This window comes from Panulirus ornatus, chromosome 66 (assembly GCF_036320965.1).
Source record: "Panulirus ornatus isolate Po-2019 chromosome 66, ASM3632096v1, whole genome shotgun sequence".
Taxonomy (NCBI): domain Eukaryota; kingdom Metazoa; phylum Arthropoda; class Malacostraca; order Decapoda; family Palinuridae; genus Panulirus; species Panulirus ornatus.
This window is the reverse complement of record NC_092289.1, coordinates 6,497,599-6,511,339: the sequence shown is the minus strand read 5'-3', so window position 1 is coordinate 6,511,339 and position 13,741 is coordinate 6,497,599. Positions and strand designations below refer to the sequence as shown.

Below are 13,741 nucleotides of genomic sequence, written 5' to 3'. Positions count from 1 at the left end.
TTTCCTTGACCGCTTGCTTCTCTGTGGTATGGACCCGCTGGCTTCATCGTTCGTGGACCGCTCGCTTCTCTGTGGTATGGACCCGCTGGCTTCATCGTTCGTGGACCGCTCGCTTCTCTGTGGTATGGACCCGCTGGCTTCATCGTTCGTGGACCGCTCGCTTCTCTGTGGTATGGACCCGCTGGCTTCATCGTTCCTGGACCGCTCGCTTCTCTGTGGTATGGACCCGCTGGCTTCATCGTTCCTGGACCGCTCGCTTCTCTGTGGTATGGACCCGCTGGCTTTATTGTTCGTGGACCGCTCGCTTCTCTGTGGTATGGACCCGCTGGCTTCATCGTTCCTGGACCGCTCGCTTCTCTGTGGTATGGACCCGCTGGCTTCATCGTTCCTGGACCGCTCGCTTCTCTGTGGTATGGACCCGCTGGCTTCATCGTTCGTGGACCGCTCGCTTCTCTGTGGTATGGACCCGCTGGCTTCATCGTTCCTGGACCGCTCGCTTCTCTGTGGTATGGACCCGCTGGCTTCATCGTTCCTGGACCGCTCGCTTCTCTGTGGTATGGACCCGCTGGCTTCATCGTTCGTGGACCGCTCGCTTCTCTGTGGTATGGACCCGCTGGCTTCATCGTTCGTGGACCGCTCGCTTCTCTGTGGTATGGACCCGCTGGCTTCATCGTTCGTGGTGTTCTACGACGGTGTTCCCAAGTGGTGGGGTATTGCTCACTGGTGACAGATGGTAGAACCTTATTTTGTATCCTCTGTAACTTCAGGATCTGTGCTCTTCTACCCAGCCTACCTGCCCAACCAACGTGTAGAAATTTCTAACCATCTTTCCTACTGGATTAATGTCATGCCTCCTTCTGTCCACTCAGTGGATATACACCATTGCAGCGTTGAGTGATGGCGTACTTACTGATATGAGAGATAACCATGTTATCGCGGGAACCCAGGGAACTGCTTTATCACTTGATGTGGACACCATCGTATCGTAAACAAAGGTAGCGTAACGTAACGAAGCGTAACATATGTTAAATAACACACTTGTACCCTGATGGTAGATACTGCGATGGCGTTGTATTAATTAACACGTTCGTTTTAAACGTCTCGTGACGAAGAACAGCATACAACAGTATGTGGCGGTGATGTGGAGCGACCTTATCTTAGACATATTATGTGGAGTGACCTTATCTTAGACATATTATGTGGAGTGACCTTATCTTAGACTTATTATGTGGAGTGACCTTATCTTAGACATATTATGTGGAGTGACCTTATCTTAGACATATTATGTGGAGTGACCTTATCTTAGACTTATTATGGAGAGTGACCTTATCTAAGACATATTATGTGGAGTGACCTTATCTAAAACATATTATGTGGAGTGACCTTATCTTAGACATATTGACGTACCTATTGGCAACTGCCTGTATTTTCCAAGCCACAGGCAGGAAGGAAAGAAGCCACTGGTCGCTCAGTCGCTGCAAGTACATGAAATCGTGAATTCCGTAGTTTCTCGCAATAGAAATGCAGCAGTGGCAGGAGTTCAGGTGTTTAAGGATGGTAAAATTGTTAGGAAGAGAGTATAGAACATGATCTGTGACCCGAGAGCAGACGACATGTCTAGTTTTCTGAACTTCGTAAGAAAGACATGAGCCATATCTAAGCCATGAACTACGTATATCATCCATCACACGTAGATCTGGCATTCTCTCATAATTTTGAGTATACTCATGTGTACATCTTGTGTAAGTCATCTGATACACAGACTTCTTGTGGCATGTTTAGTTAGGTCCAGCACGCGAATGTTCACGTTGTATGGCCTGCCTCCTTCACCACGCCTGCCTAAACGTGTGCGCCTCCTTCACCACGCCTGCCCAAACGTGTGCGCCTCCTTCACCACGCCTGCCCAAACGTGTGCGCCTCCTTCACCACGCCTGCCTAAACGTGTGCGCCTCCTTCACCACGCCTGCCTAAACGTGTGCGCCTCCTTCACCACGCCTGCCTAAACGTGTGCGCCTCCTTCACCACGCCTGCCCAAACGTGTGCGAAGTTCTCACTTGCCTCTGGTGTAAGTGGCAAACTTTGTTCACCGAAAGTGCTGATAAACATTTGGAAAATATGGTTTGGGGAAAGTCACCAGGAGGCCATAAACTGAGACCCAAGACTTTGTTCCGATAGGCTCCTGGGACGCAGTGGCAGGAGAGTTCCCCTCATTGGCTGGTGGTCAACTGCCCCACCTCATCTCCTCCCTTTAAGTGGTGTGTGTGTCCCCCGTTATAAATCCTCCACACTAGCTCCTGAGGGAGCTGAAGAACTGCTTCTTCAATCATCAAGTCCTTTGACACGCTCACTAGTGCCTCCGCCCGCTTGTGCTCGCACATACTGCACGCTTGCACTTATGTTATACCCACACCTTCCTTGGCCGTCTCTCCAACCCCTTGACTTCAAAAATATATTCTATTTTTTTTGTCTATAAGCCTCCATTCTTACTTCCTTCTTACTCATCAATTTTACCTCATCCTTCTCTTGTAGATTTAGTGGCAAATATGTATCCTTCGTTCGTGGCAAATATGTATCCTTCGTTCGTGGCAAATATGTATCCTTTGATTACGCTCCAGATATTCCGATTCCAGACACATCCTCTCGCATCTTTTCGTTGTCAGTGAAGTGATCACTATGTACTCGGCCATGTCTGCACTACGTCATCATTCCTTCCCTGGTTATCTACGCGGGGAAACACCACAAATAAAACTGTTTTCAAACAGTTTGTGAAGACAATGGCGAAAGTTTTGGCCTTGTTCCGATATGGGCCTCTGCATCCTGACACAGTTTGCATCGTATACAGGGGACGTTCTGAGTCTCTGGCCATGTATATGTATGCTTCATACTCGTGAATATACATATGTACCTCTGCGTTCGTTAGTATGTACTGCGTGTTTTTGCCTACGCATAGACACGCGTATTTGTGCCACACACATTGTGTATCTGTATCTTGATGAAGGTATGTATATATTTATGTTTTGGACAATCACATGTTTACCAAATGGCGTCCTAGCTTCGTCTCTTCGATATATATCAACTCACTTATATTTCTCTCTTGTGTCTCCCCTGATGATGTGATTACTACACGAAAGTGCGCTTGGGAACTTATCGTGTTTCAGTTTCCCCGTGGACTCATAGGAATATATATATATATATATATATATATATATATATATATATATATATATATATATATATATATATATATATATATAATTTGGAACATCTTATGGAATAGGGTCTTCTGTAAGGGTTCGTCTTTTTTTTAAGTTATAAATAGGATAGTTTAAATAGGTTCCTCTCCCTTCCCACAAGCGAGGTGGTTGTAAGTCCATAATCTCCTGCCTTTTGTATAAAAAAAAAACTCAAAATAACTCACAGAGCGCGACATTGTGAGTTATGGGAAAGGAAAAAAAGCATTTTGATTTATTCACATTTATTTTAATAACTGTTGCGTGATAATTTTTTTTTTGCATTTTCTTTTTACTGGGGGAACTAAATTATTTTGAAAGTGTTTCAAAGGTTTCTTCCATCAGTTGATAAGATCCGTCCCCCGATGTTACCGCCTGGGAAACACTTAAATATTTCCCGCAAATAAATTTCTCTCTCTCTCTCTCTCTCTCTCTCTCTCTCTCTCTCTCTCTCTCTCTCTCTCTCTCTCTCTCTCTCTCTCTCTCTCTCTCTCTCTCTCTCGTTGCACGCACGTAAATGTGTTTATGTGAAGACCAGCGATGTATTCTCGTCAGCATATCCTTAGGGGCAGGGGTATGTGTGTGTGTGTGTGTGTGTGTGTGTGTGTGTGTGTGTGTATATATATTGGCTTTGGACGATCGTGTAAACTACATTGCTCCCCCCTCCCCCCACCCCGTTTGTTTTTTCTTACTTCCTGAAGTTTTGATTTTGTATTCATTTTTATTTATTTTCTTTAGCGGAAATACGAAAATAAATGTTGACGCTCTGTATATGATACATGAAGATGGAGGAAATAGACGAGCCATTGAATGATTTATCATATGTTTTACATCATATTGTTTATACTATCTCATATATATATATATATATATATATATATATATATATATATATATATATATATATATATATATATATATATATATATTCCTATGAGTCAACGGGGAAAATGAAGCACGATAAGTTCCCAAGTGCACTTTCGTGCAATAATCACTTCATCAGGGGAGACACAAGGGAGATATATAAGTCAGTTGATATACATCGAAGAGACGAAGCTAGGACGCCGTAAACATACGATTATCCAAGACATACAACGAGCGTTCATAAACATCATTTTACAAATTTTTTCAACAATAAAGTTATCTAATTTGTATAGACCATCACTAATATAAAGATTATAATTCTTTATGTATTTAATAATAGAAAATTCAATGATATTTCTCGTCGTAATAGAGTTAGAGTTAATAACTGAGATGGCATTACTCCAGTCAATACAGTGATCATAACTTTTGTATTCTCTAATATACATTGATATTAATTTGAGTTTGTCTTTGAATTGAATTTCAATAACTTCATGAGTCCAAGGACTACAGTTTGGCACAGGAGATTAAAGGAGAGATGCAGTGTGTTATCCTTCAGTCTCACATATGTAAGACGTGAGTGACCTGGGGAGACTGCACTGCACTGTGAGGCTAGGCCATCTCTCACGGGCAGTCTCTCAGTAGTTCTGATGTCTCTCCATGTATCTCTCTTGTAGTAGTTCTTTTTTATGTCTCCAAATATCTCTCAGTGGCTGTTATGTTCCTCCAGGTATTTATCTGTGACTGTCATGTCTCCATATATCTCTCGCTTGCTGTTATGTCTCCAAGTATCTCTCAGTTGCTGTTTTGTCTCTCATGTATCTCTCAGAAGGTGCAATGTCTCCAAATGTCTCTCTGTTTGCTGTAATGTCTCCCGTGTGTGGTTATCATCTCTCCTGCCATTCTCCTTGTTAGCATTATCTCTCCTGTCAATCATTTCTGGCTTCCGCCGGCACTTATCTCCAATTGTCTCCCGACTGCTGCCTTGTCCTCTGCCTTCCAATGGCCTTTGCATCTCCTAGATGTCTCTTACTTGTTATTATGTCTCTCATTTACCAGTGCACCGGTGTACCACGGCTACCAGTACATCTCACACAGATCTCCTAGTTACCAGTACATCTCCCACAGATCTCCCAGTTACCAGTACATCTCACACATAACTCCCAGCTACCAGTACATCTCCCACATAACTCCCAGTTACCAGTACATCTCCCACATAACTCCAAGCCACCAGTACATCTCCCACACAACTCCCAGCTACCAGTACACATGCACGTCTGGGAGCCACCAGCACGTCTGCCGTCCCTGCCCCCGTGAACAATAGGTCTGTTTGTGTCAGTCATGTGCGGGGCTTCCCTCGCCAAGCGGATCTTCGAGGTTTTCTCCCGGTGGAGACAGGCACACTGTCCGAGGTCTTCCCGCCCGCCCGCCCGCCTGCACTTGATCAAATATTTACCGCTTTACCTCCTCTGCCATTGGCCGGCAACCCCTTGGTCTCGCACTCAGCGGCTATGTGCTGCTGCACTGTCCCTCCCTCTCTCTCTCTCTCTCTCTCTCTCTCTCTCTCTCTCTCTCTCTCTCTCTCTCTGCTTTTGTATTGGCCTGCGTGTGTTTTTACCTGTTGTTGTTGTTGTTGTTGTTTTTGTTTTTTTGTATGTATAATTTGTGTGTGCATGTTTGTGTCTGTGTTAGAGAGAGAGAGAGAGAGAGAGAGAGAGAGAGAGAGAGAGAGAGAGAGAGAGAGAGAGAGAGAGAGAGAGAGAGAGAGAGAACGGATGGGGGTAGAGTAGGAGGAGAGACGAAGTGGTCAACGGAGGAGGAGGAGGAGGAGGATGGGGATGGGGTTGCTTTGATGACACGGGGGTGTGCAGGCTAGGCTGAGGCCTGGCCAGAGAACCTCGCACATGAACAGCACCGTCAAAACAAAGGGCCGCGCCCCTGGCTAAGGCCTGGCCAGCCTCGAACATCATCGCTGGAGTGAAGAAAGAAAGTGACGGGAGGGCAGGGTGGGGGAAGGGAATGTCCAGGCAACGCCCTGGCTGGCTGGTGGGTGGGGCGCCGCGCCCCGCCCCGCCCCCGCCACACCCCACCCCCGCCGCCCCCAGGAGGCTGCACGGTTTGCGTTGCTTCCCCGGATTCAGAGAGATTCCCCCCCCACACACACACACAGTCACCCCTGGAATGTGGACGACCTGACAGGTATTTTTTTTTAAGAGGTTAACACAGACCTTTGTTGTCACATGTGTGTACCTGTGTAGCCGGGAGGGTTGTACACTCATGGGCCCCGTGTGTGTGTGTGTCTGTGTGTGTGTGTGTGTGTGTGTGTGTGTCGGAAGCTGGTGCAGGAGGGGGAGGGAGGTAAGACAAGACAATAAACACCAGCGGTGGAGGACAACCTGTCTCTTCATGAGGTCGTGTCTCACCTTACCCTCTCTGACGCCCTGTTGACTTTAGATTACCTCAAGGAGGCGCTCCTGACGCGGCCACGTCGCCCAGGAGGTAATCCCCGAGAACAGAGAGAGAGAGAGAGAGATCCTGAAACCTCCTCCCCCACACCCACCAACCCACCCACACACCCACCCACCCACACCCACCTGCAGGCGTGACTCACTGCCTTCATTCAGGTCGGGCGAGTCCCGTCCCTGATCACATTACAGAAGTGGAGCCCCAACGCTCATGTTTACAAGACTGGCATTGTGATAACCCCTGGCGTTACAGGAGCGGAGGAGCTGGAACCATAGCTTTGTTTAAGGTGTGTGTGTGTGTGTGTGTGTGTGTGTGTGTGTGTGTGTGTGTGTGGTCTAGTCTGCGGTACCGTCCTGCCGCTCTTCACATGTCTCCTGCTGGAGGAGGGGCTGTTGGTATGACGACTCGCTGTGTGCACGGCGTCTTGTGTGAGGCGGGAGGATGTGTTGTGCATTTCACCCTCTTTCCTCTCGGCAGGGCAGTGGGCGTGTAGGTGCGTGACGTCATGTGCTCGGAGGCGCGGACCAGCCGCCCGCGCCCGAAAATAGAACTAGTTCGTGTGTCCAGCTCGGAGCGCGCCAAGATCCCAGTCAACCCCGTGCAGCTGAACCTCTCCTACTGCCACGTCAGGTGAGTCCCGACACCTACCCGTGGGGGCGGGCCCCCTGTGTGTGATGGCGGTGCCTGTGGACACTAGCGGCACACGGTGCCTTCTGCAGGTGGGGCACGGTCGTGACCCCCGCACACGCCGTCACTAATCTCTGTAGGGGGGAATATAGAGTGATGTTTCGCGATCCAACATGATCGGCTCTGTGGGGCGAACAAGTGGTTGGTCGACGGGCGCGAGACGCGAGCGCGCGCGCCCGTGGCCTCAGTCGTGGTTGTGAGGATAGCAGCAGCAGCAGGAGCTTGGTGTCCTGGAGGTGTTTATCTCGATGTTTGTGGTAAGGTGTGTATGTGTGTGTGTGTGTGTGTGTGTGACGGGGGACGGGGGAGCGTGACACAACTGTGACGGTGACGGAATCCGTGGTATGTTGTGACGGGGGACGGGGGAGCGTGACACAACTGTGACGGTGACGGAATCCGTGGTATGTTGTGACGGGGGAGAGAGCGTAACACACCTGTGACGGGGGAGCGTGACACAACTGTGACGGAATCCGTGGTATGTTGTGACGGGGGAGAGAGCGTAACACACCTGTGACGGGGGAGCGTGACACAACTGTGACGGTGACGGAATCCGTGGTATGTTGTGACGGGGGACGGGGGAGCGTGACACAACTGTGACGGAATCCGTGGTATGTTGTGACGGGGGACGGGGGAGCGTGACACAACTGTGACGGTGACGGAATCCGTGGTATGTTGTGACGGGGGACGGGGGAGCGTGACACAACTGTGACGGAATCCGTGGTATGTTGTGACGGGGGACGGGGGAGCGTGACACAACTGTGACGGAATCCGTGGTATGTTGTGACGGGGGACGGGGGAGCGTGACACAACTGTGACGGTGACGGAATCCGTGGTATGTTGTGACGGGGGAGAGAGCGTAACACACCTGTGACGGGGGACGGGGGAGCGTGACACAACTGTGACGGAATCCGTGGTATGTTGTGACGGGGGAGAGAGCGTAACACACCTGTGACGGGGGAGCGTGACACAACTGTGACGGAATCCGTGGTATGTTGTGACGGGGGAGAGAGCGTAACACACCTGTGACGGGGGACGGGGGAGCGTGACACAACTGTGACGGTGACGGAATCCGTGGTATGTTGTGACGGGGGAGAGAGCGTAACACACCTGTGACGGGGGACGGGGGAGCGTGACACAACTGTGACGGAATCCGTGGTATGTTGTGACGGGGGAGAGAGCGTAACACACCTGTGACGGGGGAGCGTGACACAACTGTGACGGAATCCGTGGTATGTTGTGACGGGGGAGAGAGCGTAACACACCTGTGACGGGGGAGCGTGACACAACTGTGACGGAATCCGTGGTATGTTGTGACGGGGGACGGGGGAGCGTGACACAACTGTGACGGAATCCGTGGTATGTTGTGACGGGGGAGAGAGCGTAACACACCTGTGACGGGGGAGCGTGACACAACTGTGACGGAATCCGTGGTATGTTGTGACGGGGGACGGGGGAGCGTGACACAACTGTGACGGAATCCGTGGTATGTTGTGACGGGGGAGAGAGCGTAACACACCTGTGACGGGGGAGCGTGACACAACTGTGACGGTGACGGAATCCGTGGTATGTTGTGACGGGGGACGGGGGAGCGTGACACAACTGTGACGGAATCCGTGGTATGTTGTGACGGGGGAGAGAGCGTAACACACCTGTGACGGGGGAGCGTGACACAACTGTGACGGAATCCGTGGTATGTTGTGACGGGGGACGGGGGAGCGTGACACAACTGTGACGGAATCCGTGTATGTTGTGACGGGGGAGAGAGCGTAACACACCTGTGACGGGGGAGCGTGACACAACTGTGACGGAATCCGTGGTATGTTGTGACGGGGGACGGGGGAGCGTGACACAACTGTGACGGAATCCGTGGTATGTTGTGACGGGGGACGGGGGAGCGTGACACAACTGTGACGGAATCCGTGGTATGTTGTGACGGGGGACGGGGGAGCGTGACACAACTGTGACGGTGACGGAATCCGTGGTATGTTGTGACGGGGGACGGGGGAGCGTGACACAACTGTGACGGTGACGGAATCCGTGGTATGTTGTGACGGGGGAGAGAGCGTAACACACCTGTGACGGGGGAGCGTGACACAACTGTGACGGAATCCGTGGTATGTTGTGACGGGGGAGAGAGCGTAACACACCTGTGACGGGGGAGCGTGACACAACTGTGACGGAATCCGTGGTATGTTGTGACGGGGGAGAGAGCGTAACACACCTGTGACGGGGGAGCGTGACACAACTGTGACGGTGACGGAATCCGTGGTATGTTGTGACGGGGGAGAGAGCGTAACACACCTGTGACGGGGGAGCGTGACACAACTGTGACGGTGACGGAATCCGTGGTATGTTGTGACGGGGGAGAGAGCGTAACACACCTGTGACGGGGGAGCGTGACACAACTGTGACGGAATCCGTGGTATGTTGTGACGGGGGACGGGGGAGCGTGACACAACTGTGACGGAATCCGTGGTATGTTGTGACGGGGGACGGGGGAGCGTGACACAACTGTGACGGAATCCGTGGTATGTTGTGACGGGGGAGAGAGCGTAACACACCTGTGACGGGGGAGCGTGACACAACTGTGACGGAATCCGTGGTATGTTGTGACGGGGGAGAGAGCGTAACACACCTGTGACGGGGGAGCGTGACACAACTGTGACGGTGACGGAATCCGTGGTATGTTGTGACGGGGGACGGGGGAGCGTGACACAACTGTGACGGTGACGGAATCCGTGGTATGTTGTGACGGGGGACGGGGGAGCGTGACACAACTGTGACGGTGACGGAATCCGTGGTATGTTGTGACGGGGGAGAGAGCGTAACACACCTGTGACGGGGGAGCGTGACACAACTGTGACGGTGACGGAATCCGTGGTATGTTGTGACGGGGGAGAGGAGCGTAACACACCTGTGACGGGGGAGCGTGACACAACTGTGACGGTGACGGAATCCGTGGTATGTTGTGACGGGGGAGAGAGCGTAACACACCTGTGACGGGGGAGCGTGACACAACTGTGACGGAATCCGTGGTATGTTGTGACGGGGGACGGGGGAGCGTGACACAACTGTGACGGTGACGGAATCCGTGGTATGTTGTGACGGGGGAGAGAGCGTAACACACCTGTGACGGGGGAGCGTGACACAACTGTGACGGAATCCGTGGTATGTTGTGACGGGGGAGAGGAGCGTAACACACCTGTGACGGGGGAGCGTGACACAACTGTGACGGTGACGGAATCCGTGGTATGTTGTGACGGGGGACGGGGGAGAGAGCGTAACACACCTGTGACGGGGGAGCGTGACACAACTGTGACGGTGACGGAATCCGTGGTATGTTGTGACGGGGGACGGGGAGAGAGCGTAACACACCTGTGACGGTGACGGAATCCGTGGTATGTTGTGGCGGGGGAGGGAGCGTAACACACCTGTGACGGGGGACGGGGGAGCGTGACACAACTGTGACGGAATCCGTGGTATGTTGTGACGGGGGAGAGAGCGTAACACACTTGTGACGGGTGACGGGGAGCATAACACAACTGTGACGGTGACGGAATCCGTGGTATGCTGTGATGGGTGACGGGGAGCGTAACACACCTGTAGCGGTGACGGAATCCCTAGTATGCTGTGACGGGGAGGGAGCGTAACACACCTGTGACGGTGACGGAAGAGCCCACCGTTCTGGAGGATCATGTGATATATCATGGAAAAGTCATGGCGGTACGACCCTTGAGCACGACGGTACGACTCTTGAGCATGGCGGTACGACCCTTGAGTACGACATTACGACACTTGAGCATAGCGGCACGACCCTTGAGCACGACGGTACGACTCTTGAGCATGGCGGTACGACCCTTGAGCACGACGGTACGACTCTTGAGCATGGCGGTACGACCCTTGAGCACGACGGTACGACCCTTGAGCACGACGGTACGACCCTTGAGTACGACATTACGACACTTGAGCATAGCGGCACGACCCTTGAGCACGACGGTACGACTCTTGAGCATGGCGGTACGACCCTTGAGCACGACGGTACGACCCTTGAGCACGACGGTACGACCCTTGAGCACGACGGTACGACTCTTGAGCATGGCGGTACGACCCTTGAGCACGACGGTACGACTCTTGAGCATGGCGGTACGACCCTTGAGTACGACATTACGACCCTTGAGCACGACGGTACGACCCTTGAGCACGACGGTACGACTCTTGAGCATGGCGGTACGACCCTTGAGTACGACATTACGACACTTGAGCACGGCGGCACGACCCTTGAGCACGACGGTACGACCCTTGAGCACGACGGGACGACTTGAGCACGACGGTACGACCCTTGAGCACGACGGTACGACTCTTGAGCATGGCGGTACGACCCTTGAGCACGACGGTACGACCCTTGAGCACGACGGTACGACTCTTGAGCATGGCGGTACGACCCTTGAGCACGACGGTACGACCCTTGAGCACGACGGTACGACCCTTGAGTACGACATTACGACACTTGAGCACGGCGGCACGACCCTTGAGCACGACGGTACGACCCTTGAGCACGACGGTACGACCCTTGAGTACGACGATACGACACTTGAGCACGGCGGCACGACCCTTGAGCACGACGGTACGACCCTTGAGCACGACGGTACGACCCTTGAGCACGACGGTACGACTCTTGAGCATGGCGGTACGACCCTTGAGTACGACATTACGACACTTGAGCACGGCGGCACGACCCTTGAGCACGACGGTACGACCCTTGAGTACGACATTACGACACTTGAGCACGGCGGCACGACCCTTGAGCACGACGGTACGACCCTTGAGTACGACATTACGACACTTGAGCACGGCGGCACGACCCTTGAGCACGACGGTACGACCCTTGAGTACGACATTACGACACTTGAGCACGACGGTACGACCCTTGAGCACGACGGTACGACCCTTGAGCACGACGGTACGACTCTTGAGCATGGCGGTACGACCCTTGAGCACGACGGTACGACTCTTGAGCATGGCGGTACGACCCTTGAGCACGACGGTACGACCCTTGAGTACGACATTACGACACTTGAGCACGGCGGCACGACCCTTGAGCACGACGGTACGACTCTTGAGCATGGCGGTACGACCCTTGAGTACGACATTACGACACTTGAGCACGGCGGCACGACCCTTGAGCACGACGGTACGACCCTTGAGCACGACGGTACGACCCTTGAGCACGACGGTACGACCCTTGAGTACGACATTACGACACTTGAGCACGGCGGCACGACCCTTGAGCACGACGGTACGACTCTTGAGCATGGCGGTACGACCCTTGAGCACGACGGTACGACTCTTGAGCATGGCGGTACGACCCTTGAGTACGACATTACGACACTTGAGCACGACGGTACGACTCTTGAGCATGGCGGTACGACCCTTGAGTACGACATTACGACACTTGAGCACGGCGGCACGACCCTTGAGCACGACGGTACGACCCTTGAGTACGACATTACGACACTTGAGCATAGCGGCACGACCCTTGAGCACGACGGTACGACTCTTGAGCATGGCGGTACGACCCTTGAGTACGACATTACGACACTTGAGCACGGCGGCACGACCCTTGAGCACGACGGTACGACTCTTGAGCATGGCGGTACGACCCTTGAGCACGACGGTACGACCCTTGAGCACGACGGTACGACTCTTGAGCATGGCGGTACGACCCTTGAGTACGACATTACGACACTTGAGCACGGCGGCACGACCCTTGAGCACGACGGTACGACTCTTGAGCATGGCGGTACGACCCTTGAGCACGACGGTACGACTCTTGAGCATGGCGGTACGACCCTTGAGTACGACATTACGACACTTGAGCACGGCGGCACGACCCTTGAGCACGACGGTACGACTCTTGAGCATGGCGGTACGACCCTTGAGCACGACGGTACGACTCTTGAGCATGGCGGTACGACCCTTGAGCACGACGGTACGACCCTTGAGCACGACGGTACGACCCTTGAGTACGACATTACGACACTTGAGCACGGCGGCACGACCCTTGAGCACGACGGTACGACTCTTGAGCATGGCGGTACGACCCTTGAGTACGACATTACGACACTTGAGCACGGCGGCACGACCCTTGAGCACGACGGTACGACTCTTGAGCATGGCGGTACGACCCTTGAGCACGACGGTACGACCCTTGAGTACGACATTACGACACTTGAGCACGGCGGCACGACCCTTGAGCACGACGGTACGACTCTTGAGCATGGCGGTACGACCCTTGAGCACGACGGTACGACTCTTGAGCATGGCGGTACGACCCTTGAGTACGACATTACGACACTTGAGCACGGCGGCACGACCCTTGAGCACGACGGTACGACCCTTGAGCACGATGGTACGACCCTTGAGCACGACGGTACGACCCCCTGAGCACGATGGTACGACCCTTGAGCACGACGGTACGACCCCTGAGCACGACGGTA

At 52.9% G+C, this 13,741-nt stretch overlaps 1 protein-coding gene across 1 annotated transcript in view; it reads left to right on the top strand.

Moving 5' to 3' along the window:
- The window catches only part of LOC139746926 (uncharacterized), a 210,077-nt gene that overhangs the window by 38,197 nt on the left and 158,139 nt on the right, over positions 1-13,741 (top strand). The window contains 1 exon segment of the mRNA XM_071658611.1: positions 7,035-7,187. Within this exon segment, the coding sequence (XP_071514712.1) occupies positions 7,063-7,187 (125 nt within the window). The 5' untranslated portion in view covers positions 7,035-7,062.